This window comes from Acomys russatus, chromosome 1, assembly GCF_903995435.1.
Source record: "Acomys russatus chromosome 1, mAcoRus1.1, whole genome shotgun sequence".
Lineage (NCBI taxonomy): Eukaryota > Metazoa > Chordata > Mammalia > Rodentia > Muridae > Acomys > Acomys russatus.
Genome location: NC_067137.1, coordinates 88,754,930 through 88,780,350, shown reverse-complemented (window position 1 = coordinate 88,780,350; position 25,421 = coordinate 88,754,930). Strand labels below are relative to the sequence as shown.

General features: G+C 40.3%; 1 protein-coding gene across 1 annotated transcript; it reads right to left on the bottom strand.

Moving 5' to 3' along the window:
- Nucleotides 1-2,036: 2,036 nt before the first annotated feature.
- On the bottom strand, nt 2,037-25,141 carry Eif2s1 (eukaryotic translation initiation factor 2 subunit alpha). The gene is made up of 8 exons (XM_051148233.1): nt 24,983-25,141; nt 20,295-20,536; nt 13,054-13,133; nt 10,540-10,691; nt 8,277-8,383; nt 6,954-7,051; nt 4,874-5,017; nt 2,037-2,656 (listed from the first exon to the last, which is right to left on the bottom strand). The coding sequence occupies exons 2-8, from the start codon at nt 20,533-20,535 to the stop codon at nt 2,531-2,533; spliced, it is 948 nt and encodes a 315-aa protein (XP_051004190.1). The 5' UTR covers nt 20,536; nt 24,983-25,141; the 3' UTR covers nt 2,037-2,530.
- Nucleotides 25,142-25,421: the final 280 nt, after the last annotated feature.

Below are 25,421 nucleotides of genomic sequence, written 5' to 3'. Positions count from 1 at the left end.
ACAGAACTATTAGCATTTTTAATGAAAAGGCATTGGTGGGAGAACCAAGATTTGGCAAGTTATTCTGTTTGTTGTTACTCTGTTCAGTGTTTATTCCGGGCCTCATGTGTTTTAGCGTGTTTCGTTCATTACAGTGTTAGCGTGATTCTCACCTCCCTGGCTGGGGTCACCGTTTTATAGAACTGTAGAACCTAACAGAAAAGTTCAGCTGGGATACACATTCTGAGACAGGGTTTCTGTGTAGCCTGGCTGTTCTAAAACTTGCTTTGTAGACCAGGCCGGTCTTGAGACTGTTCTGACTAAAAGGTGTGCGCCATCATGCCTGGCTTACATTGTTTTTATGAGACAGGGTTTCTCTGTGTTAGCAGTCTGGAACTTGCTTTGTAAACCAGGCTGGCCTCAAATTCAGAGATCCACCTGCCTCTGGCTCCTGAGTGCTAGGATTAAAGGCTTGTGCCACCATTCCAGTCTAAAATTTTTTTTTTAATATAAAAATTTTCAGTAAACAATTCCCAGGAAAAGGGCACTTATTATATATGACAGTGCATTTTTCTTCTGTGCCAATGGGGATTGATCCCAGGACTTTGACAGGCTAGGTATGCACTAGAACTCAGCTACATTTTACATCTGTAGGAGTATTTGTGTATTCCCGTCTGTCTCTGAAATAGCTGGGATTACAGTTAAGACGACAGCGTTGGAAATACCTTCATGTCCGTAGTTTTATGAACTTGAAAGAACTATTTTTTTTGAGACATGGTCTTACTATGTATGTAGTCTTGGGTAGCCTGTAATTTGATATACAAGCTAGGCCTTGCACTCAGAGTTCCATCTGCCACTGTCTATGCTGGGATTAAAGGCTTGCACTACCATACCTGGCCCTAACCTTGTTTCTTGGCCATAGTTTTCAACCTTTGGGTTGCAACCCAAGGTAGTCAAATGACCCTTTCACAGGGGTCGCCTAAGACCACTGAAAACCACAGATATGTACATTATAATTCATAACAGCAGCAAAATTATAGTTATGAAGTAGCAAAAAGAATAATTTTATGCTTGGGGGGGGGTCTCCATAACATGAGGAATTATATTAAAGGGCCATGCATTAGGAAGGTTGAGAACCACTGCTGTAGACAGCTATGTAAACAATGTGCCAATCTGGAGTACATTCAGATTCCCTAAATACCAGCAACACGGTATGCTGACTGGCAAGCATTGTTTCTTGGAAATGGGTCATGTTAGATTAATAAGTTAAAAGGCTAACAGACGATGTTAAATGGCATAAAATATCTCTCCAACAATCTCATTTCCAATCTTTTTGAGATACAGGGTCTTGCAATGATTGCCCAGGCTGATCAACCATTTTGGGCTCAAAGAATCTTCCCTCCTCAGCCAAGTAGAGCCACGAGCATATGCTACTGTATCCAACTCTAGAACCTTTTCTGTGCAGTCTAGACCTGGACTATGTTTTAGGTTTGCCTGCAGACAGATAATAAGCAGCACAAGCACCCTAAGACAAGCATGCCAAACTAAGCAAAGGCTTTCTGCATTTGACTACTATAGTTGTAACTTTACATGTTTTACTTGTGAGATTTATTTTGCACATTAACTCTTAAAGTAAATAGTTTGTAAAGGTAAAAATAGGAACATTAAAAAGTTGTGTTAAATCAGATCCTGGTCTTTTTCTTTTTTAAAATATATAAACAACTAAAGACTAGGTAGCACCTACCAGATAAAGGGGAAACTCTCCCCTTCAGTTGGGTGATGCTGCTCCAAGTAGTATCAAAGCAGCAGCGTTTTAAATAACCCTTTGACCTACAACTTCAGGGAAGTAGTTCAGTGTATACCAAAGGGGCCAAATGTGCTGACTTCTCTCATACAAGTTGCCCCTGGTCTCAAATAAGATAACAGGCACATAAGTCTTTAATTCAGTTTTAAGGTTTTTCTCTACTCGGGACCATATTCACTCTGGTTAAATTCACAATTGCTTCTCTAAGCGTTCCTTTTGGAAATCTGTTACTGCATGAACAAGGGACTCTACCTGCCCAGCTAGTACTTCTACCATATGAAGACAATTAGGGTCTGAGCATTCAGACTGGCTTTTAACTAGTGACAAGAAGGAAGAAGCCTAGAATTAAATATCCCAGAAATTTATTTGATATTTGCTTGAATACATTTTATATAGAAAGATTGGGATTATTTGTGTTTGGTGCCCCTGGCAAATCTCTCAACCACAAGGGTGCCAATCCAAAGACATAAGAAATGGAAACTGCAGGCCCAATCTTAGGACTGCTGTTTAAGATTTGTCCCTGGTCCAATCAAGCCACTCCCTTAAAAAATGCTTGAGGTGTTAGAGCGATTGTGTGAAAACAGCTGACATGAAGGAGGGCATTTAGGATCTGGTTTGTTGAATACTTAAATACTTGGAAAAAATATTCAGCTTTGAAGTTTTCAATACTGGAAAACTTTCAAGTCTAGGGTTTACAGCCAGGAAGGGCCGCTTCATATTCCTTAAATTGGACTGTTTTCCAAAAGGTTAATCTTCAGCTTTGGCTTCCATTTCTTCTGCATCATCATCTCCATCCACTTCTGCATTTTCTCTCTCAAGCCGTTCCAGCTGCCTTGCAAGTTCAGTCTCATCTGTATCTGTGACCACCTTCGGCTGTGGAAGAGGCAAAATTTCAATATGAAATAAACAGCAGCACAGATTTGACTTTAATAGTATTACTGGTCACTGTTTAAAATTCAGTCATTCCTGTGCTGACTTAGCACTGAAAGTAAAAACAAAGTACAAGACAGCACAGTGTAAGGAAATAGTGCACTCTATAGTAGAATAATATTCTCTGCCATTTTAATAATCTAACTGGAAAACATGCATTTAGTGACCAGCCTGGTGTGGTGGTGCATGTACTACCTTGGGAGGTAGAGGCAGAGGCTGGCAGATCTCTGTGAGTTCAAGGCCAGTCTGGTCTACAAAGCGAGTCCAGGACAACCAGGGCTACACAGAGGAACACTATTTTGAAAAACCGGAAAAAAATGTCGTCTCCCCCCCACCCCAACAGGCCACAATGGAAGACCATCAATGTTCTCCTTTTTAAAAAATGGATATTCTGAGCGAGGCATGGTGGTGCATGCCTTTAATCCCAGCATTCGGGAGGCAGAGGCAGGTAGATCACTGTGTGTTCAAGGCCAGCCTGGTCTACAAAATGAGTCTACGACAGCCAAGGCTACTACTACACAGAGAAACCCTGTCTCAAAGGAGGAAAAAAAAATTCTGGGCTTAAGATAAATTCTTCTTCAAGAATGACTTATTCTATACACACAGACATAAGATATATGGAAATTAAGTTCTGTTCATATTGAGATAAGGGAGGGACAGATTGCTCTGTTTGAGACAGGACGTCTTATGTAGACAAGGCAGCCCTCCCTTTGCCTTCCAGTGCTGAAATCATAATTCGGTGTCATTACGCCCAGCAAACTTTACTGTCTATTTTTCTCCATGAGGGGAAAAACCCTACCACTGTCCCAAATGTCCTACAACATGGCATTCCAATGATAATAGTGTTTATTACCAACAAAACCCCTTTTAGAAATACTATGTATCAACAACTTTATACTAGTACTTTTTTATTCTGAAATATATCTGACTGGTCAGGTAGCCGTGATACGTTGACAAGGCTGGCTCTGAACTGGCAATCATCCTGGCCTCAGTTTCCCAAGTGCTGAGGTCTCAGGTATAGGTTTGTATCTAACTCATATGACACAACAACAGGAATATCAGCCTTTACTTATGTGTGTGTGTGTGTGTGTGTGTGTGTGTGTGAGAGATACAATGCCATGATGTGCTTTTCCTTCTTTTCTTTTCTTTTTTTTTTTAAATAACAGGGGAGAGCGCGAACGCAGTCCCCTACTACCACAAATTATGCAGCTGAGAAGACAACTTTTGTGAGTCAGTTTTCTCTTTCTAACATATGGGTCCTGGTATAATCCAGGTCACCAGGCTTGGCAGTGAGGGCCATTTTTGCTGGCTCCATATTTGAGGTTTTAAAAAGCACTAAGAGAGGTGGGGCATAGAAACTGGAGAGATGGTTCAGACGTTAAGAGCACTGGCCACTCTTCCAAAGGTCCTGAGTTCAATTCCCAGCAACTACATGATGGCTCACAACATCTATAATGTGATCTGGTGCCCTCTTCTGGCCTGCAGGTATACATGCAGGCAGAACACTGTTTACATAATAAATAAATCTTAAAAAAACAAAACAAAACACAACACAACACTAAGGGATTGAAAAGGTGAAGTACTTTCTACACAAATATGAGGGTCAAGCCCAGCAGCCATACATAAAGCCAGACACAGTGGTATGTATCTGTAACCTAGAGCTCGGAGACTGAAGAGAGGTGGATCTTGAGCTTCAGGTTTAGTGAGTCTCAAAAAACAATAAAGAGGATAGTCAACAGTGACCTCTGGCACAGTTTACCTGGGCACATACACACTAAAAAGCAAATTAAAATAAGCAGATAGGAAGTTATTAGGGAGTTCAAGGCAAGCCTTGATTATATATAGTGAGCTATAAGCTATAAGACATGAGGTCTTATATCAAAAAGTAAAGTAAACAGCCAGGCGTGGTGGCACACACCTTTAATCCCAGCACTTAGGGAGGCAGAGGCAGGTAGATCACTGAATTTGAGGCCAGCTTGGTCTACAAAGTGAGTCTAGGACAGCCAAGGCTATGCAGAGAAACCCTGTCTCAGAGAAACAAACAAACAAACAAACGAATGAACAACAAAACCCCCAAAAGCATTAAGAAGGGAAAAAAAACCAAAAACAAAAACAAAAAACAAAAACAAAACAAAACAAAAAACAAGACACTGATCTCACCTCCATCTGCACATTGAACACTCCCCTCTTCTCCTCAATCTTCTCTTTGATGACTGCCATAGCCTGATTGAGAACAGAGAGGCCTTCTGTTCTCTCTAGGGTCGTAGTTGTCATCACATACCTGGGTGGAGCTATTAGGTTAATCTAAAGGAGAAAGACAAAAATGAAGCTATGAAATTTGCTGCATGAAGCAATCATCTCAACCTGCCTCTCAGTTCTCTAGATCAGTTTATTAATACAGCCTCTTAGTTATTTTTCTTATTGAGGTGATAAAATACTGTAACAAAAGCAATTCATAAGAGAAAAGATTTATTTTAGCTCACAACTCAAGGCACAACACACGGTGGAAAGTCAAGGTAGTGGGAGTCTAAAGCGGTCAGCTGTATTTTATCTGAAGCCTGGATGATGCATTCGTTTCTATCTTCTGTTTATTCAGGTCCCTCTTCATTTATACCATCGAGGATCTATTCAGAGAATGTTGTCATTCACAGTGTGTGTGTGTGTGTGTGTGTGTGTGTGTGTGTGTGTGTCAGTGTACCTCAGCTAACATAATTAAGACAACCCTGCAGACATGCCCAGGTGAATTTGAAACCTGTCAAGTTATAAACTAATACCAGCCATCATAGATAGCCAGATCAGATGCAATGATCTAACCCAGTACATGTAAATAGTCCACTGAGATACTGAATATGAAGAATTATAACCCCTGGGTGTTTTGGGTGGTTGGTAACTGGGACTAGGAAGATGGCTCGGTGGTTAAGAGTGCTTGTGGCTCTTGCAGAAGATGATGGATTGGTTCTCAGCATCCACATAGTGGCTCATAACCACCTGCAACTTCAGTTCTAGAGGATCTGACACCCTCCTCTGGTTTGCGGGCACGAGGCACAGACATGGCACACACATGCAGGCAAATGCAAAATAAGAAACAATCTTCTCTCCCTCTTTTAAGACAAGGACTCACTATTTAGATCAAGCTAGCCTTGAACTTACAAAGATCTGCTTGTCTCTGCCTCCCAAGTGCTGGGATTAAAGACATGTGCTACCATGCCTGGCAGTAAATAAAATAAAAAACCAAAAAGGCTAATTATCTCTAAATTAATTGATGGAAGAAATCCTTCTAAGAAATTCTGGTAACAGCTATCCAGTTAGGCCAACTTCATCAAAGCTGTATGTTGTTGAGAAAACGGTATCACCCAAAGGGCTATGTACATTTTGGGCACTGCAATTTCTTACTGTAAAGATTTAATATTGCTGGTCTACTCAGAATAGGAACCCCTCCCCATTCACAGTGATGGGAGTACCAGCAAAAAGTCACAATTTCAAACAACCCCTCAGAAATATCACAGAGAATATTAACTCTGAAAGAAAGAAAAAAAGATTTAAAAAACGAGACATGACCAGGTTTTAAAAAAAATGATGTGTCTGTGCCTGCCCTGTGTGTATGGTACATGGGTACCTGAGGTGTCAAACCCCTAGAGTTAGAACTGAACTCAGTTCTTCTGCAAGAGTAATAGCTTTGCCTGAGGTAGCTCTCCAATCCACACGATAGCTTTTGTTTTGTTTTGTTTTTAGGTGTTGGGAATAAAACTCTTGTAAGAAGGAACCAAAGTGAAGCCATTTTGAATAGGAGTCAAAGTTTAAGTTCCCAAGACCTCACTGGGAAACTGACATCCTGCCGGGCAGAGACATGTATGCAGCTAACTGACATCCTGGCTGTCAAGTTGAGGCAGGAATGCTAGGCAAGTCACCCTGCCACAGTTGAATAATCTCTGGCAACAGGATAAGCCCACCACAAAGACACATTCCTAAGGAAGGAGTCCTCTGTCCCTAAATCCAGAGTGGTGGGGTAACTTGCACAGATGTTTGTGGTTTTGGAGCTTAAGCTCTGTGACATTCTCACTCAGGGACACAGTTCAGATCAGTAGTGGTCTGAGTACAAGAAAATTTTGTCATCTGCTTAAATACTTGCAAAAAAGGGAAAGGACTACGAATATAACTCAGTGGCCCTGGGTTTAATTGCTAGCACACAGATCAACTGCGAGGTTCTGAGGAGCAGGGTGGGAGAAAATGCAAAGGCTACCTTGATGGGCATGGCTTCTGTGGAGCAGCTCAAGCCTGCTCTCAGGGCTTCCTTGACAGCGTCGATGCCTTCATAGCCGTAGCAAGCCACCTCAATGTCTAAAACGACAAGGGTTCAAAAGCTGGCACAGGAATGACAATGAGGAAAATATAAAAGAACCAGAAACCTACAGCTGAAAATATTTGACTATGGCTAGGTATATGGCCTCTGTGACCTCAGCACAGGGAAAATGAGGCAGGATGATTTTTTTTTTAAACAAAAGTCAAAGATATATAACAAACACCGTCATGGCAAGTTGTCTAGAACTGTTTAGAAACTGCACAGCCTTTGGCCCAGCAATTTGGTCTCTTTCCACCATGTAGGACCTGACCCAGTAGATCTTTTAGAATACCCATGTAGATGGTTAAGCATATATGTTTGTAATTATGAAATATTGATAAACTGTGTTCTTTAAGAAGAAATGTTAACATTTGTGCATATTTACTGAGGGCTGGTGCTAGCTAGCTGGCAGCAAACCCAGGGCTTCACAAATGCTAATCCTGACTTATATACCTCTACCCCTTAGACCTCTGGTTCTTGACCTGCCTAATGCTGTGACCCTTTAATACAGTTTCTAATGTGGTGACCCCAAACATAAAATTATTTCATTGCTACTTCATAACTATAATTCTGCTACTGTTATGAATTGAAAATATCAGATATGCAGGAGATCTGACATGTGATCCCTGTGAAAGGGTTGCTAAAATCCCAAAGAGCTTATGACCCATAGGTTAAGAACTGCTGCCTTGGGTCTGGAGAGATGGCTCAGTGGTTAAGAGCACTGGCTGCTCTTCCAGAAGTCCTGAGTTCAATTCCCAGCAACCACATGGTGGCTCATAACCATCTGTAATGGAATCGGATTCTCTCTTCTGGTGTAAAAAACAGAACATTCATATACATAAAATAAATAAATAAATCTTAAAAAAAGAGCAAAACACTAGCTCTTTTTGTTAAAGGGCTAAATTAAGGTTAGTTGAATTCTAGGAGTATTTTCATGGTTTTGTAGAAGTAATACTTTCTTGGGCTAAGGGTATGAGACTATGGTAGAGTAATTTACCCAGCATGTATGAAGCTTTGGTTTGGTTCTAAGAGCCAAAACAAAATTCAAAACCAATCAAATAAACAACCCCTAGCTCTAAAACAAATCACCAAACCAAGCAAAAAACAAACCAAAATAAACCCCTAAAATATTGAGAAAAAGTTATAGCTGTAGCTGTAGCAACACATGTTTTCAGTCCCATTACTTAACCCCTTGTTCAGGCATGCATAGTAGAAGCCGTTTACCTGCTCGGATTTTGACAGCCTGTGGGGTCAAACGCCTGTTGATGTTGTTGATGAGCACTTCTCGTTCATCTTCATTCAAGTCTAAACTATCCAAGATGGATGGGTCTCTGAGAAACCAACAAAACAAGAGCTCTCAAGATCATATTACTGATAACTGTGAAGCCAAACACAGGACCAGAGAAATACAAACAATGATAAAACACTTCTTTCAGCATGGAAGCTAGAATCTTGACTTGGTACACAGTTTTAACTGTATGTTCTTTTCTCTTTCTAAATGTGTAAATTAGGGATGAAACAATGTCTCATGAAACTGTTGTAATTATTAGTATTCTCCCTTCCAAGGACTTAGAATCTAGTTTGGAAAAAGCAAACATTTGGGCACTCGGACAGGAGGGCATCACTGCCAGTTAGTGAGGTCAGGAAGGGCTTCAAGCAGAAAGCAGCATTTAATTTGATCCTCCCAAGTGTCCAAGACCTGGATCAGGGAAGGCCTTAAGTTAATACCGCCATTCAGCTACTGCAGTGTTAACTGAAAAGGTGTGTGTGTGTGTGTGTGTGTGTGTGTGTGTGTGTGTGTGTGAGTGAGAGAGAGAGAGAGAGAGAGAGAGAGAGAGAGAGAGAGAGAGAGAGAGAGGCAGACAGACAGAAATTAAAAGAACAGTAGACCCCTAACAAGCAGAGGCAAAATGTTACAAAAAAAAAAAAAAAAATCCAGAAAAGGACTAACATGAGTAAGCATCCAAACTAGTACCATGGGGTCTTGGTGAAGAGACAGTGTGTGCGGACAGGAACTTTTCACTTAGCTTTTCATAAAGTAACAAGACAAACCAAGAAAATATCTACTGTCAGATGCTGACAAACACAGACTGACATTTACAATCAATAAGCACACAAAGCTGCTGACCTCACCAATAAGCAGGGGCATGCAAATCAATTATGACAAAAGGAAAAAAATTACTTTTTCTTTCTTTCTTTTTTAATATATATTTTATTAACTTATTCATATTACATCTCAATGGTTATCCCATCCCTTGTATCCTCCCATCCTCCCTCCCTCCCATTTTCCCCTTACTCCCCTCCCCTATGACTGTGACTGAGGGGGACCTCCTCCCCCTGTGTATGCTCATAGGGTATCAAGTCTCTTCTTGGTAGCCTGCTATCCTTCCTTTGCCAAAGGGTCCTAGAAACCTACAAGAAGAACATTATGACGGGAGGCTCTGGGCTCGGGGTCCTGCTCAAACTATGGCACCAACCAAGGACAATATGTGCAGCACACATTGAACCCCTCCCCAGATCTAGCCAATGGACAGCACATTCTCCACAGTTGAATGGAGAGTGGGGACTGACTTTCACACGAACTCTGGTGCCCCATATTTGACCACGTCCCCTGGATGGAAAAAAATTAGTTAATGATAGCAAAGATGCGGGAAAACAGCAGCATCTACTTACACAGTTGCCAGGGGAACCAATTTGGGAATATAATTTGCAAAACTAAATATACACTAAGAACTGGCCAAGAACAGAGAGATGTGGGGCAACAATGAAGACACAGCTGAGGTGAGATCCTGGATATACAGAGGTAGCAACTGGCCATTCTTTTTGTCCCCTTAGCAGTAGCCCGCAATCTACAATTGCAGAGAAGTCAGGAGAATCAATTGAAGGCTGGATATAACAGAAGGAAAAATAGGGCAAAAGCTCATAATACTGTCAAGAAAGTTCTTGCAATTGTATCTCATGGTGTTTCTATGTTAGATAATAAAGTCAGGCAAGGAAAGGTATGCACGCAGAGAAGAGCAGGTTAGGAACCAGAGCCTTAAGAATTTATAAGACTATGGTGAAAGACCAGAATAGAAAAAGCACAGGTTTTTAAGAGCAAAGCAAACCTAGTTAGAAAGGTTATTATGTGGCCACATAGAAGATAAGTTATTGTGGCATGGGATGAAGATCCAAGAAACTGCAATAAGCAAGAGGCTGTACTGTTTTGGTGAGATGTCCACACTGGTCCTGGAATCATTCAGCCAATACTGAGGAAATGGGAATGAACAAGGGAGTAGGGCGAGCTAAAACCAAGTAAACATGGCATATTAAAGACTACATATACTAAACCATATAGGATTGGCTCACATCACAGGCCTTTTATACTGAAATATTTTTTAAAGCTAAATTTGACAAGAACCTAATATCTGGGTGTTGTGTCAGGCAATCAACCTGTGTATTAAGACTTAGCAGGTGAGACACAAAGGCAGAATCAATATGTTCTTACGAGACTGCATGCTTAAAGGCATCATAGGCACCATATCCAGGTCTCTTGTACTTGTCATCAAAGACCCAGGCAGTCCTCTGGAACAGGCTTTCCAGCTGCTCATCCTTGGTATATTCTAATACCTCAGCAACATGGCGAAGAATGCTATAAACCTGGGTACAAAATGAAGAACCCAACAATTTGAAAGTAAGAGAGCTACAACAAAGAGACATTTTCATATTTCAGCAGATGTAATTTCACTTCAATAATTCCTGAACAACAAAACCCCTAACTATAAATTCTGTCTCCATAAAGAACTAGTTACCGTCTCATAATACTTAAGTAGGTATAATAAGTAGAAATATGATGTAACTTTGGGTTTTCAAACAAATTAACATTTGAATTTGTTTCACTTGCAACAAGGCACTTAATATCTTTCGTTACCAAGAGTTCTTGCATAGATCAAATACATACAAAACCACACCATAGGGGAACTGTTATGAGAGTACAGAACCAATGAGACTGTAACATTTCCTTTGTTGTTATCATTTAACAACTATCCTTCTGCTTATTTACGTAGCAAACTTCCTAAAAAATAATAAAAACTTAGTGAAATTATTTCATGAGCTAGCAAGATGGCTCAGTGAGTAAAGATGCTTATCGTCAAGAGAGATGATCAATTCCCCAGAACCCACATGGTGGGAGAGAACTGGTTCCCACAAGTGTCTTCTAACTTCTGGGCCATCAAAACCAAGTAAACAAAGGTCCTAAACTGCTTGTTCGACTTTGTCATTCTGGGAACAGAATGCTGTTCATGTTACTGTATGAGACAAAGGGTTGATGTATTGCTCAGACTGGGCTGAAGCAAAGCTACTGTCTTAGCTTCCCATGTAGGTGGGGCTATCAGCATACATCCCTGTATCAAGTAAATACTCAATTTGTTAGTGTTTTAGTGAGACCAAAAATAAGTAAATTGCCTAGAGCAGTGTTTTAAGTAAAGCAAAACAGGATCAAGGTCACACTTTTATTTCTTTGACAGTACAAAGAATCAAACCCAGGGCCTTCCTCCATGCCAGGTAAATGCTCTTAGCTCTCAATCACAACCCTCGTCTCTCTGTCTTTTTGAGACATGGTTGCACTATGTAGGCCAAGCTAACCACAAACTCCTATGCTGGTTTGGAATGCTGGGAATAAAGGCATGTACCACCCTAACTTGAAATTCTGCATTTTTAATATGTAGTCTAGTAATGCTGAAGGGAAGAGTTCAAAGACTATATTCTGAATGACAAGTCTTACTGAAAAGAGGTTTTGCTTTTTGTTACATTCATTTTACATGTTTCAGATGTGTGAACACATAAAATAAAAGGAAAGATCTGGAGCATGGCCTGATGGGCATGAGACTTTCATTGTTTATTTTACTGGGTGTCTGTTTCTGTTTTGTTGCTGTGATAAAATATCCTAACAAAGACAACATGAGGGGGAAGGGGCTTATTTGGGTTACAATATCAGGTTATAGTTCAGGCAGGGAGGTCAGAGGCAGAAGTCTGAGAAAATTGGTCCGATCAGCAATCAAGAGTAGAAAGCATGAGCCAAGGCATGCAGGCTGGTGCTCAGGCTGCCCTCTCTATTTCATACAGGCCAGGACCCCCTGGGCAGGAGACAGTTCCACTCGCAATTAAGATGGGTTTTCCTACATGAATTAACCTTAGCAAGACAGGTGTGACTGGAGGCCTGCTTTTTAGGTGTCAAATTGTCATATTGGATTAATCAAAAATTAAAAAAAAAAAACTTTTTATTCAAACATTTTCTTCGTATTTTATTTTGAGAATAGGAACACACACAGCAGAAAAGAACAAAATACCAGTAAAAGGTAAAGAAACTAGAATATCATTAGGGGCTGGAAAGATGACTTAGTGGGCAGGGGTACTTGCTGGCTTTGCAGAAGATGTGGGTTTAATTCCCAGCACCCACATGGTGACTCAACCATTTGTAACTCCAGTTCCAGAGGATCTGATACCCTCTCTTCTGAGCTTGGACACCAGACACAGCCACAGTGCACACACATACACACAGACAAAACACCCATACACAAAACAAACTAACCAATCAGTCAATCTCATATCTACGTATCTGTCTACTCGTCTGTCCATCTGTTTGTCCACCTACCTATCCATCTATCTATATTTTCCCCTTGGGATAGGGTTTCCCTGGCTGGCCTGGAACTCATTCTGTAGACCAGACTGGCTTCAAACTCACAGGGATTAAAGGTGTGTACCAGCACTGACCAGCTCAAAATATGTTTTTATTTCTGTTTATATGTGTGCTCTTAGTGGGTATGTATATGTACATATGGTGCCCACAGAGGCCAGAAGGCATTGGATCCCCCAGAACTTGAGTGACAGACAGTTGTGAGCTGCTGGAGGTGAGTGCTGGGATCCAAACCTGGTTCTCTGAAAGGGCAGCAAGTGCTGTAACCACTGGACCATCTCCATAGCCTCCAAAATGAATAAATCTAAACAATGACAATCAACTTACAGTTTTGGATTTTGTGAATTTGTCTTCACATTTGATTGCTTCCTCTGGAGAAACTCTTCTTTTTGACAAATCAATATATCCTGTATAAAAATATTTTTAAATAAAATTTACTTGTCTAAGTATGATTAGAAACAATTTCATAAGCAATTTAAGTATCTAATTGAGAAGCTTACAATTTTATCTACACTAAAATCATACTAACAAAATACTGCTATGAGAGATTTAGATAAATTTTTTCAGAAATATTTTTTAATTAGAGGGTAATTATATATTCATTATTATTTTGGAAAAAAATCAATATTTTAAATTACTTAATTGAAACCTATTTAAATGCCTTTCCCTAAGCCTCAGGGACAGTTGAGAATCCACTATAATTTTATTAAGAGGATATTACCAAATCAAGCATGATGACATATCTGTTAATCCTAGAACTCAGAAGGTACAGGTAGGTTTTTCTTCCTTTTTTTTTATTTCCTCCTTCTGAGCCAGGGTTTCCTTTTGTAGCCCTGGCTGTCCTGGAACTTAGAGATCCGCCTGCCTCTGTCGCCTGAGTGCTGGGATTAAAGGTGTGTGCCACCACTGCTTGGATGAAGGTTTCAAACCAGTTCAGCACAAGAAACCCAAAAACAAGTAAAACCAACCAAAAAGGGAGGTGATCCTCATTAGAGATTTCTGAGTCATTTTTGAGTGACTGTTACACTCAGGTGGCAGGAGATAGAGCACCCTGCTGAACCCTTAAAACAATCTGCGTGGTAGATTATCTTTCCCAGAGATGCTGGCCTTTCAATCTGAAGAAACTAGGACTCAGAAAAATTAAAATTGTCAGATCATGGATATAGCCACAATTTTGTCTGGTTAGAACACAGAAAAGCAATTAAAACATGTCTCAGAATGTATTCCTCTTTTGAGCTGTTGTTGTTTTGAGACAGCCTTGGCAGTAGTTTAGGCTGCCATTAAATTCTCCCTGGTACTGGAAATACAGATTGTACCACTATGTTTTTAAAACCGGTGGGGGTGGGGGGGGGGCACACGGCGGGGGCAGGCAGGCATGGCATAGTATTTGAGAGACAGATGGGTCTCTTTTAGCTGGAGGCCAGCCTGATCTACATAGAAAGTTCCAGGTCAACTAGGGTACTAGAGGGCAACTTAATGAAACCCTGTTAAAAACTGTGGTACCATGCTTAGAGCCTAGGGCCTCCCCTATGCTTGGCAAGTGCTCTACACTACATTACACTACACTATACTCTCAACCCTCATATTTGTCTGAAGCGATATAACACTGTATATTTTATTAACATATTATACCTCTATCTTCTGATTCATTGGGACGACAGGCATGTACCAATGAGTCTAGTGCTTTTAGTTGTTACTGTTTTTTTTCCTTTCCTGAAACAGAGGTTCTTTCTGCAGCCTTGGCTATGCTGGAACTCATTCTGTAGACCAGGCTGGCCTCCAACTCAGAGACCCATCTTCTGAGTGCTGGCTTTAGAGGCATGTGCTACTACCACTCTGCTTTTTTTTTTTTTTTTTTTTAAAACAGTCTCTCTGTATAGTTAGTCCTGGCTATCTTGGAACTATGTACACCATGCTGGCCTCAAACTGAGATCCGCCTACCTCTGCCTTAGTGCTGGGATTAAAAGCATATGTTATCTCATGTTGTCATTCTTGTGGTCTCAATAACTTGAGTGAGAGAGCCTCTCCTGGGCTGGAGAGATGGCTCAGTGGTTAAGAGCACTGTTTGCTCTTCCAGAGGTCCTGAGTTCAATTTCCAGTATCTACATGGTGGTTCACAACCATCTATAATGTGTACCTGTAGACAGAGCATGCACACACATTAAATAAATAAATAAATCTTTATAAAGAAGGGGTGGGGGAGAGGGAGAGAAAGCTTCCCAGTGCCAGCCAATTAGAAGAGTCAGCATGGGTTTATATTATGCAAACTATCTAATCTGGAATTTACTTATTCTCACACAGTGTGTCAATATTGTACTTGCCCTGTAACATATCAGGAAGAATTAGATAAATTATTGGCAACCCTTTTATCCAAATACTTTCTAGGATTATTCATACTGGCCAGCTCTGTCAGTCATCTCGCCCTGCTAGATTCTACTATGGCAGGTAGTTCATGTCTAAAACCTCACTAGGGAGGCAGGATTATGAATTTGAGGCCAGCCTAGGCTAATATAACTCTGCCTTACCCCTGCCATCATTACCAAAAATAAAGCAAAACAACCACACGGTTTACTCTTTCTCATAGCTCCCTCTGCCATCTGCCTCAAACTAGAGCTTTCCCAAGTGGCCATGCATGTCATGCCATGCCTTCCTTTTGGGTATTGTAAAAAAAAAAAAAAAATCTTTTAAAGATACTAGTCTCCCTGTGTTATCCGCCAATCACTTTCATACATTAAAAAAAAAAAAAGATTTATTTATTATTATGTATACAGCGCTCTGTCTGCATGTACATCTGCAGGCAGAGGAGGACATCAGATCACATTATAGATGGTTGTGAACCACATGTGGTTGCTGGGAATTGAACTCATGACCTCTGGAAGAGCAGATAGTACTCTTAACCACTGAGCCATCACTCCAGCCCTCCACTTTCATAAATTTAAATCTTGGCAGCACAAATAATATAAAAAACTAAATGTGTTGTGAAGAAATTAAGAGAAAGTGGGAAAAGAGTATTTAAAAAATTAAACACATTTCCATTTCAGGTACCATATTATTTTTTTCAGGCAGTTCTACCTAGCAGTAACTTCTTAGTTTCTCTTTACATTAAAAGCTTCCATTTTGGCTTCTGCTGTTTTGTATTACTGATCACTAGATACATAATCGGGTTTATTTTTGGGACAGGATTCCTCTGTGTAGCCTTAGCTGTCTTGAACTCGCTTTGTAGACCAGGCTGGCCTTCGAACTCCGGAATTTCAGTAAGTTTGCAAGACTTTCTAACTTCCTTTTTAAGATTTCCTTTTGTTCTCTCTTTAAAAGAATATTTTCCTAATATGGTTGGTAGTATAACAATCACTTTAAAAATTATTTTCTCCTAATTCAAAGATTATCTCTAGTTCTTAGTAACGTGGACATTATGAATGACATACAGGAGAGGCTTTAGAGGGTGTTGTTTCATCAGGAAAAATAAACTATTTGAACGGAAAACAGGCTCAAGTAGGAAACAACTTTAATCTTCAGATCTTATACCCCTCGAAATGCTTGAAGGCTACCAGTCTATCAATTTAAAGGTCACAAAGACTGTACAGAATCTATTTAAAGATCAGGGGCTCTCCTTTTATGGACCTTTCCTTTCTTTAACCCAGTAGCTCTCAACCTTCCCAATGCTGCTTTAATGCTTAATGCTTCCTATAATACACTTTATGTTGTGGTGACCCTCAATCAGAAAATAATTTTCATAACTGTAATTTTGCTTTTATAAATCACAATGCAAATATCTCAGCGTTCAGATGGTCCTGGGTGACCCCTGTGAAAGGGTTATTCAAATTGAGAACCACTGCTGTAACACTTATTATTAGCATCATTTCATTTGCTGTGGCTATCCAGGGCTTTATGTGGTTAAACCAGCAACACTGAACACTTTACATGATCATAGGTGCCCTACTTGAAATATCTTTAGTATGTACTTGGGGGAACAGATACAAAACAGAAAAGTGATCCAGCACAGTTCCTTTCAGTTTTGGGCAGCTTTTGTTTTTTTCCTTGTTTTATGTAGTTAATTTTTTATATATGTCTGGAGTATTATGGTAAGTCTTAACCAATGAGATCTGACTTTCTCATTATTAAAAACATAGCTCCTTGTTGGGCATGGTGATACATGCTTTTAATCTCAGCACTCCAGAGGCAGATACAGGTTGATCTCTGAGTTGGAGGCCAGTCCGGTCTACAAAGTGATTTCTAGGACAGTCAAGAGCTACACTGAGAAACTGTGTATAGGGAAAAACAAAACAAACAAACAAACAAACAAAAATTCAGCTTTCCTGGGCTGTAGCTGTAGAATCAGCTCAGTGGCTAAGAGCATCAGCTTCTCTTCTAGAGGACCTTGGTTTGACTCCAGCATCCACCTGATAGCTTACAACTGCCTGTAACTTCAGTTCCAGGAGATCCAATGCCCTTTTCTGGTTTCTGAAGTTACCAGACAGGCATGTGGTATACACACACATGTAGGAAAAACACTCATACACACACACAAAATTAAACAGAACAAACCAACCCCAGACCTCCTCCACAGGCTCTTTTGTACTTTGCTTTCATTTTTACTATGGAGTTCTTCTTACATTAGAAGTTAGATCTTCCTACCCAGATCTACCCAATGGACAGGACATTCTCCACAGTTAAGTGGAGAGTGGGGTCTGACTTTCACATGAACTCTGGTGCTCCATATTTGACCACGTCCCCTGGATGGGGAGGCCTGGTGGCACTCAGAGGAAGGATAGCAGGCTACCAAGAAGAGACCTGATACCCTATGAGCATGTACAGGGGGAAGAGGCCCCCCTCAGTCACAGTCATAGGGGAGGGGAGTAAGAGGGAAATGGGTGGGAGGGAGGAATGGGAGGATACAAGGGATGGGCTAACAATTGAGATGTAATATGAGTAAATTAATAATATATTAAAAAAATAAAAAATAAAAGGTGGGGGAAAAAAAAAGAAGTTAGATCTTGGTTTACATAAAAACGCTAATGCAGTTAACCAATCTACACTTTGCTTGTTTTTAATTGGCACAATACAAATAGGTTCTGCTATAAAAATAATTGATTGTATTTCTGATATCCTTCTTGATGGCATCTGAAAATATATCTGCTTCCTTCACATATATTTTATGTAATGAAGAATTACAAAACAAGGCAGTATTTGGGTCTTATTATTTTGGGACAGTGATGTGAAGACTTAAAGATGAGAATGTGCTAGCAAACTCAATGGTGGAGAAACTAAAAAAACAAGTCTAGACATTACAGGTATGCAGTTGTTCAAACTTGACAGTAATAGCTGACCTGAAACTAACACTTAATGAATTATAGTAAAATTGCTAAAGCCAATACTATTTGAAAGTACTGTGCACCATCCTTAGAAAAAGTGTTCACAACAGTGATTATTACCATGGTATCCAGAAAAGATGGGTTAAAAAAAAAAAAAAAAAAAGGAATATTCACTCAGCACCACCTGAAACACTATAGGATCTGGGAATTGGGAGACAATGCACAACATTCTAACTGCCAGATATTGGGGCTCAGGGGTGTGTGTGTGTGTGTGTGTGTGTGTGTGTGTGTGTGTGTGTGTGTGTGTACACGTACACAATATAATTCTTTCTCAAAGCTTATATAAAATATAAAATTGTCTGGCATGGTGGCACATGCCTTTAATCCCAGCACTTGAGAGGCTGAGGCAGGCCAATCTCTGAGTTCAAGGCCACCCTAGTTTACAGAGCAAGTTCTAGGACAGCCAGGGCCACACAGAGAAACCCTACTAAAAAACTCAAAACAAAATCTAAAGTCTATCCATTTTTATCTCACTTCTATACTTAACCCAGCAGTCATCTTGTTGCTAATTTGGTTTTAAATCAAGGAAAAACAAAACAAAACAAACAAACAAACAAAAACAAAACCAAAACAAACCCATCAAATACATTCTAGTCTATGACTACTGAAGGGCTCTCCAGCAGGCCAACCACTGCAGACAAATTGTGCCCTTTACCTCTCCCCTGCTAAACTGCTGAATTACACTCCTAAAGGTCCAGCAATCAAAATTCATTATTTGGCTACACTTGTCCAATCAGGACAACTCACACTAGCAGACTTCCCCTTTGCTGTCTGTCAATCTTTGCTGTGATGGAGGCAAACACCCACTCCCTCCTTATTCTCCTTGGGTGAAAAAAATCTCCTTTGTGCTGAGGACATGGTATCTCTGGGTGTGTTCTTGTAGGGCCCTCCCTTACAAATGCAGATGAGTTCACTACTGTTCTAGGTTTCTTTTTTCTTTCATTTTTTTGAGTTTTGTTATAATGAGTTAATTACCAAAATGCTGAAAAATTTCATGTCATTTGGCCTTAAAACTAACTCTAGAATGTACTTACTAAACTACTACAAGTGAGGCAGTGGTGGTGATGTACACCTTTAATCCTACTACTCAGGAGTTCAAAGCCAGCCTGGTCTACAGAGCCAGTTCCAGGATAGCCAAAGCTACAGTGAAACCTTGTCTTGAGTGCTCCCTTCCCCCAAAATCCAAAGCAAACAAACAACAAAAAAGCCTACCACTATAGTAAAAGGTTTTGCTTAGCCAGCTAATTGGTACTTTAAATTTTTTTATTTAAACATTTAGACAAATTAAACGCGGATGTATATATGTGTAGATGAGTATGTGGTTGCATGTATTTATGCATGTATGCCACATGCCAGTTGAAGCTATAGGAGAATCTTGGGTGTTTCAGGAGCTGTTCAGTTTGATTTCTGAGACAGGCTCTCTCATTGGCCAGGAACTCACTGAGTAAGTTGGGTTGGCTGGCAATGAATCCCCAGATTTTTCCACCTCCCCAGAGTTGGGATTATCAGGCTATGCTACCACATCTGGCTTTTTTGTATGGATTCTAGGGACTGAATGCCCCTCCTCCAGCTTGTATATCAAGCACTTGATTGACTGGCTATTTCCCCAACCCCTAAATGCTTCTTCAAAAACTTCATATGTAAAATAACATGCAGCAGGAATACTAGAATCATTGTATCTAGGATAGACATTAGAATGAAAGTCATTTTCTAGAAGTACTCTGCCCTTGAAGAAATCATTGTAGCAAACACTGGCTGTTTCCTGTATCTATAATTGGTTTTCTACAGCTTTACAGCCTTTGCATGACTTTGGCCACAAGACAGTCCTGGCACACAGGAATATCTGGCACTATTGAGTACTACAAACAATGCATAATAAATACTAATGTTGCAATACAGATTAGATTATGGGCTTTGGTTTGAGAAACTTGTTTTACCCAAAGAACAACTTTTGTGAACAATCAATAAATATGCGTTTTGAAATTCTTAAGACATTCAGTCCACAGAAGCTGGACCTCCCGCTGCCAGCAAGGCTTTAATTCATTCCTGAGTGACCCTCTCTCTCTTTGAAATTTAAGTATGGTAGTCTAACTAAAGTGCATTTTAAAAAATATATTTTTTAAATAAGACATTTGAAACCAGAAACTTCTGTAGTTTTATAGTTCAAATTTCTTAGCTATTTTTTTTCTCACTTACCTTTTTCTTTGTCCACTCTAATAACAACTACACATTCATTTCTGCCAATTCGGATCAGTTTGTTTATTGAACGGATACGTCTTCTGGATAACTCACTGAGAAGAATCATGCCTTCAATGTTATTGTACTCTAGCAAGCTGACATAAGCCCCCATCTCAGCAATGGACCTGACGTTCACCATCACTACGTCTTCCACCTCAGGAAATTTGTGTTGATAAAATCTACAGCTTAGACCCGGCATTCTGCAATTTAAACAAACAAACAAACAAACAAAATGTTGAGGTAAGCTAAAAACAATCAGTTTTGTATACCTTGGCAATGAAAGAACACCACAAAGGAAAATAGACATTAGTTTTTTCATCTCTTTAAATGTCTTAGATGTCAGAAAACGGATCAATACCCAGGAACCAAACTTTAGTTTTTATTTGCTCCATATTTTGTGATGCTTAGGCAATCACTTTTAGAGGAACCATAAAAAATAATGACTATCTATAAAGTGTTGTGAGTCCTAAGGATTAAAGGAATATGTCAAGAGTAAAACACTGTTTTAATATTTGTATTAAGTAGGACATCATGATGTATACCTGTAATCCCACCACTCTGAGGTTGAGCCAGAAGGATCACAAGTTTGCAGACAGCCTGGGCTATATAACTAGATGCTATCTCACAACAAAAGCAAAGCAAAAACAAACTTCCAAAATACAGTAAATCACCACCTAAGATTTTAATAACTATAACAGAATGGGAGGCATCATTATAACACAGTTTAAACATTACCCAAGCTACTCCCAAGTCAGCTCAGATGGCATATATAACACACAGCATATAAAGGGCAGACTCTGACTACTTAAAGGGTAACCAATAGCCAACTGTTACAGCCAATCCTTTTTGTGATGCTGTGGACTGAGCTGAGTTTCTATTTACACACGAAGCAAATCTTTCCTAACTTCCCTTTTATTAGCTGCACCTCTAGTCTATTATCACTGTAGCCAAAATTATAATATCACAACCTAAAAGTTTATTAAGGGGCTAGAGAGACAACTCAGTGGCTGAGAGCACTGGATGCTTTCCAGCAAATGCAGATTCGGTTCCCAGCACCCACAAGATGGCTTACAACCAACCATATGTTCACTCCAGTTCAAGGGGATCCGATGTTCTCTTCTGGCCTCTGTGGGCTGTAAGCACATGGTACACAGATACACAGCACCCATAAAATAAAAGTGACTTCATTCTTTATCTCCTTTTAATACAAACGATTTAATTCAATCATTATAATTTCTAACTTGTATTATTCTCCAACAGTTTAATGTGCTAGCCTTGTTTATGCCAGTACTCCACCCCAGTCCTTGAATTTTTATTTTGTTAACAAATATGCCTAATCTTGAGAAAAGCTTTACAAATCTCCACAGTTCCAAGTGTCTTTAATCTCCATGCATTAAAGATACTTAAAGTCATTCCCTTTGATCCACCCAAAGTTCCCAGCACCACCTCTTCAGTGACCCATGTGCTGGAATGCATACCAGTTAGCACTATACTTTAAGGGATGTCCCCAGACCTTAATTGTAGCTGAGGACTTTTATGTTCTCCTACTAATCACAACCTACTTACTGTTGTAAGACCTCAGAAGATAGGTAGCAAATAGTGCCCAAAAGCCCAAGAAAATAACTGCGATATTTTAGAAACTTACTTTCTTATTAATTGGGAATAAGGCATCAGTACTTAAGAAACAGATACTCAGCAATGTTTAGTGTTAATGCCTTTAATCCTAACACCAGGAAGGCAGAGGTAGGCAGAGCCCTGAATTTGAGATCAGCTTGGTCCAGAGTGAGTTCCAGGACAGCCAGAGCTACATAGTGAAACTCTGCCACAAACAAACAAACAAACAAACAAACAAACAACCCAGAGACCAAAAACAAAAGAAAAAACCAAAAAACCAACCCTCTGCCACCTACCAACCAAGAATTACACCCAGCATATGGAACAACAAAGTTCTGTTCTAGAACGGTTTGAAAGCTGACATGCACATAATAACCCCACTGCCTACTGGGAAGATGCATATGGAGGACTACTACGTGATCTGGCCACAGCCTAGCTCTTTGACAGGCCACTTTCTCCCTATTTGTAGATAAGGAATCAGAAATGTAGGCTGAGCAACTTGCTCCTTTACGTACTGGCAACAATGCTATGAAAGTCAAGAGTCCAGCTGGTCATTCAAACAGTTTGTGCTTCTAAAATCAAAGACACATTAAAGAAATATTAGAACTAGAAATATCTAACATGAACAAAAAGCAACACTGATATATAGATATTCAGTGTTGGAAGCCTATATAACAGATTGGCCAAACTATTAGGCCACAACTTACAGTACTGTGTAGCCAAAAGTAACATGTGACAGACTTATTTCTCTTCAGCTCAATAAAACAGGGATTTAGTAAACAAAAGAAAGTAGATACTCAGCTAGAATTACCCGTTTGGAAACAGTTGTTTCATTTTTAAACAGAGCTTCTCTTAAGGATGGGGGTGCACATGTTTTCAAATATCTGTATATGGAGAACTTGAGAATTAAACAGAGACTTTCAAAGTAAGCACTGAAATAAATGCTATAGGGAAATGTGCAACAATTTTAGGAGATTTAAAAAATCTGCTAATCATATTTATTCAGCAAATTAACCCAAATAGCAAAGCTGACATTTTTGGCTTCATCAGCTGGTTAAAGATTACAGGCAAGGGAGTAAGAGTAGGGAGACATGGCCTTAGAAGGCACAAATCTGTTTGCAAAATATGGAGTAAATATTTGAACATTGCTAATGGTATGTTACTTACAGTAGCAAGAAAGTAGCCTGAAACTACAAAAGAATTCTTGTTTGGAAGAACTTGCATGTTGGCTAATTGACTAAATCACTTCATGAAATACTAAGAACATTCTAAAAACAATGATAAAAAGCCCATTTTTATTCTGTCAATGAAACAGAAATCAAGAATTTAGTCAGCCATTTCCATAATTTTCAAAGTATTCAGACTTTCATTTTGCAATTTAATTTGTTAAAACAAATTTTTTTGGGTAGTCAGTACTAAGTACTAAGCAATACCAACACAAAAAGTCTTTCCTATGGAATTAAGTACCAGTGGGAAAACTAGAAGGATTACAAGGTGCTATTAAAAAAAAAAAAAAAAAAAAAAAAAGCAGAGGAGTTAACAGGAAACTGAGGAACAGAAATATGAAATGACTCCAAGGACAAATACGTAAGTACTAAAATCAGGAATCAAACCCAAGCCTTTAATACTGAATCTGACATGTCTTTTATCCACAAAGCCTCACTGTGTCATCGTTTGACAATCCTCTTAAGGGCTCTCCCACCTGTGGCTGGCCTTACTAAAGGCGTGTGCACCATCACTCCTGTAACACTCAAGATCCCACTTCTTTTAGAGTAGCTGGTATAGGCACACACCACCACATAGGCTGTATGCGTTCATGTAAACAAACAAACAAACCCACTTTTCTAAAGATAGTATCCAAATTGGAAGCTAATTCCAAATACTTCTAATTATCAGTATTTTGTCCCCGTTAACAAATGGTACACTTCTAGAACCCAGTACAGTCATGTCACCACAGTAGAAAAGGGAACGAATAATTAAAAATAAAATGCACTATGTAAGGAAAACGTCTGTTCGGCTCTAAAGTTCACCAGTACAACTAATGTCTTCTGAGAATGAGCACCAGCTGGCACTGTGTGCCTTGAGAAAAGGCACTACAATTCCACAAGTAACTCACACTTGTGAGGAACTGTCGAGTGCCCTCCCCTACAACTTAATGAGGAAAAAAAAAAAAAAAAAATCAAGACTCTCTGATACACCCTTTCTTCAAGAAACAATGTTCCCCACGCCCGTAATGAAAATGTAAGCATCCTAAATCTGGAGGATACAGAGCCCAATAGTGTGAACACACGTTTAATCTTAGGCTTTCTGCTTCCATAATTAAAAGACCCCGGTTTTTATTCTCGCAGTTGCCCAAACAGGGCAAAGAAATCCCTCAGTAGCATGAATTCCAATGGGATTTTCACTTCCAGGAATTCACCCTACAGAAACACAACTAGGTCGAACTTGATCTTCAACTTTAATGGTTACATTATGGTCTATCTTGGACTTGTTTTTTTTTTTAAACATGGTGGTCTATCCCACTGGTTCTCTTGCGAAAGAGTTCAGTCTCCAACGAGTCAAAGGAAAGTTTTGGCAGTATCTTGGAGTGGGGGGTTAAAAAAAAAAAAAAAAGCCCAATTCTCAGGCCTTACGGTAAAAGCGAAGCGCCCAACCATCCTGAGCTAGGGGTGGGATGTCGGGGCGCTCTCCAGAGGCCTCCCCAACCACGGGATGTCTTTTCTTTAAGGAGGCTGTAAAAATCGACTTGGCTCACACTCCTTCACGGGGTCCCTCCGCCCGTACACCCCACGTTTCTGGCTCACAGGACCAGATCCCCGGCTGGCGAGGAGGGGGCACGAAAGAACCAGCGGGCGGTGGCGACGGTTTCCAGACACTTCCCGCGCAAGAACGGGAAAGGGTGTGTGTGTGTGTGTGTGTGTGTGTGTGGAGGGGGGTAGTGATAGCTCGGGGCCTAGCTTCGCTCGCCCGCTCCTGTCACTGCACGTAACTAAAGTGAATTCTTGGGAGGAACGAGCTGCGGGGTCAGTCACCTGAGGTGTGTGTGCGAATCCCGACCTAGGGTCCCACGCCGTGCTCCTGAATGGCACCAAGAGACTCGGAACACCAACACCGGACGCCGAACCTTCCCCAGCGTGTGCTTCGCTCAACCCAGCGCGCATGCGGACCCGCCTCTCACTGCGCAAGCGCCAATAGAAAAGGCCCTTCGTTACCACTAACCATAGAGTCTTGGTCCTCCTAATGTGGGCGGTGTGCCCTCCCCCCAACCCCCCACGGGACGAGCTGAGAAGTGCGTTTTTCTTGGGATTTACAGACTTTGCAGAGGGAACTTGCAAGGGTTAGAGAAGAGGTGAGGTTATGTTTCTCTAGAATGATTACTTTTAGTCGTAGTCAACCAAGAGATGGCGCTGTGACGAAACACGGGAAGCCCGGGAAGAGGAGGTGCCGGATCCTCTCCGCACCCGTCCCTCA

What these genes read in the sequence shown, in the direction of transcription:
- Eif2s1 (XM_051148233.1), bottom strand. Translation starts at nt 20,535, where the DNA reads ATGCCGGGTCTAAGCTGTAGATTTTATCAACACAAATTTCCTGAGGTG. An exon ending in AATTCACAAAATCCAAAACT is followed by an intron (nt 10,692 to 13,053) that starts GTAAGTTGATTG and finishes TTTTGTACCCAG; the next exon opens with GTTTATAGCATTCTTCGCCA. An exon ending in GCCTTTAAGCATGCAGTCTC is followed by an intron (nt 8,384 to 10,539) that starts GTAAGAACATAT and finishes TTGGTTTCTCAG; the next exon opens with AGACCCATCCATCTTGGATA.